We start from the raw sequence: 1,902 nt of genomic DNA, 5'->3' as shown, positions 1-1,902 counted from the left end.
TCAAAATAATTTGAATAATTTTTGAAATTTTTAAAGAAGAACGAAATTTTTCCTTCAACTTTGACCCTATATTTTTGAAATTAAGTTGTTTTAGATTCACTATTTGAAGTTTTCGTCTGGAATTTGGGTGACAAATCATCCCTTAAAATCTTTTAGCGTACTAACAATTAATATATACCCTGTATACTTGTATACTCCCATATACTTGTTCAGTAAAAAAATCTGAAGTTTCAAATTGTTTATCTTGGTTTTAAAAAACTGAAAATTTAATGAAAAATTTCTGTTTGAATTGATCTTGTTTTGATTTTGGAAATCTTAACTAATGTCGAATTGTCTGATTGTGCTTCTTCTCATATTGCATAACTTTTATTTACATTATCCGAAATATTTTTTATAAAATAAAATCCCAATAAAATAAACCTAATAAATAAAAGATCTATATTATATAAAATGCATTTGTCTTATATTTTAAGTTAATAGTAAGATGTAACAATTAAACTTAAACCTTTTAAAATAAGGTCTTTATTATTATTTATGCTTATTAATAATTTATAGTCTATGTAATAAAATATTAATTAATTATGTTACAGAAAACACTAACATCGAAATTGGGGAACAACCGCAACAATTACATCAACAGCAACAACATCAACAACAATATGGAGAAGTAAATCAATTAGGCGGTGTATTCGTTAATGGAAGACCACTTCCCAATGCAGTCAGATTGAGAATAGTGGAGCTTGCACAATTAGGAATCAGACCATGTGATATCTCACGTCAATTACGTGTTAGTCACGGATGTGTCAGTAAAATATTGGCTCGGTATCACGAAACGGGTAGTATTCTACCAGGCGCAATTGGTGGCAGCAAGCCACGTGTGACTACACCAAAAGTTGTGCAGTACATAAAGCAATTGAAATTAAAAGATCCAGGGATTTTTGCATGGGAGATCAGAGATCGATTATTGTCTGATGGCATTTGCGACAAATATAACGTCCCATCAGTATCCAGTATATCAAGAATATTAAGAAATAAAGTTGGCACAACAACAACTATGCATCATTCACATCATTCAGCTCATCATCATCATCATCATCATCATTTTTATGCAGCTGCAGCAGCGGCTAGTGCAGCTCTTTGTCCAGTGCCGTATCCACCGACATCTTATCATCCGACAGCGCCGCCTTCCATTCCACATCATCATCATCAAGGTTAGTACTTTATGTAACTTTTAGTAATTTAAATATAAAAATTAAATATAGGAATAAGAGCTTCTTTTTCGACTTTTTCTTCTTTTTTTACGTTTTTATTAATTTCTTTCTTATCAATTGAAACATTAGATATAATATTTATTATATAATCATTAAAAACATTAGATATAATTTATAATTCAAATGTTCAATTCGCATAAAATTTGATATATACCATTACATATCTCCATTACATATTGTAATAAAATGTATGAAAAAAACCTTACATTCTGAAATAAAAATATTAAAAAATAATTATATTCATATGTGCAAGTTATAATATTACTGCAGCATTACTACTTAAGAACATTACATTTAGGAAATATTTAATGTAAATTAGAATTAATTTTCTTTTATGAATATTAAAGTAATTTGTAACTCATCTTTCTAACATTACACATCTTTATTATTAATACTTAAAATCAAAGGAGGATGTAAAAATAACCAAAATTGGCCCTGAATAGACACTTTTAAAATCTATGCAGTTGTCATTTTGGAAGTTCGTACATTTATGAAAGAATGCTTATTTATCCAGAAAAACTTGGAGAATCTTCAAAAATAATAAAATCGGTCATTTAAACACTCTGCAAAGAAACTTATCTTGTGTCTAATGAACGATGATAGATTTTGAAATTAATAGTTTTTTTACATT

At 28.0% G+C, this 1,902-nt stretch overlaps 1 protein-coding gene across 3 annotated transcripts in view; it reads left to right on the top strand.

The window, feature by feature from the left end:
• The window catches only part of LOC108693784 (paired box protein Pax-1), a 135,046-nt gene that overhangs the window by 96,698 nt on the left and 36,446 nt on the right, over positions 1–1,902 (top strand). For 2 of the 3 annotated variants that reach the window (XM_018202922.1, XM_018202923.1), the window contains exon 2: positions 591–1,211. In XM_018202922.1, the coding sequence (XP_018058411.1) occupies positions 591–1,211 (621 nt within the window). Of the gene's footprint in view, positions 1–590; positions 1,212–1,902 lie in introns of those variants that run through there. The other variant, XR_001932038.1, reaches the window with a different exon arrangement.

The sequence above is a fragment of the Atta colombica genome, unplaced genomic scaffold (genome assembly GCF_001594045.1).
Source record: "Atta colombica isolate Treedump-2 unplaced genomic scaffold, Acol1.0 scaffold98, whole genome shotgun sequence".
In the NCBI taxonomy this organism is placed as follows: domain Eukaryota; kingdom Metazoa; phylum Arthropoda; class Insecta; order Hymenoptera; family Formicidae; genus Atta; species Atta colombica.
The sequence above is the reverse complement of the archived record's forward strand: the minus strand, read 5'-3'. Positions and strand labels throughout refer to the sequence as shown.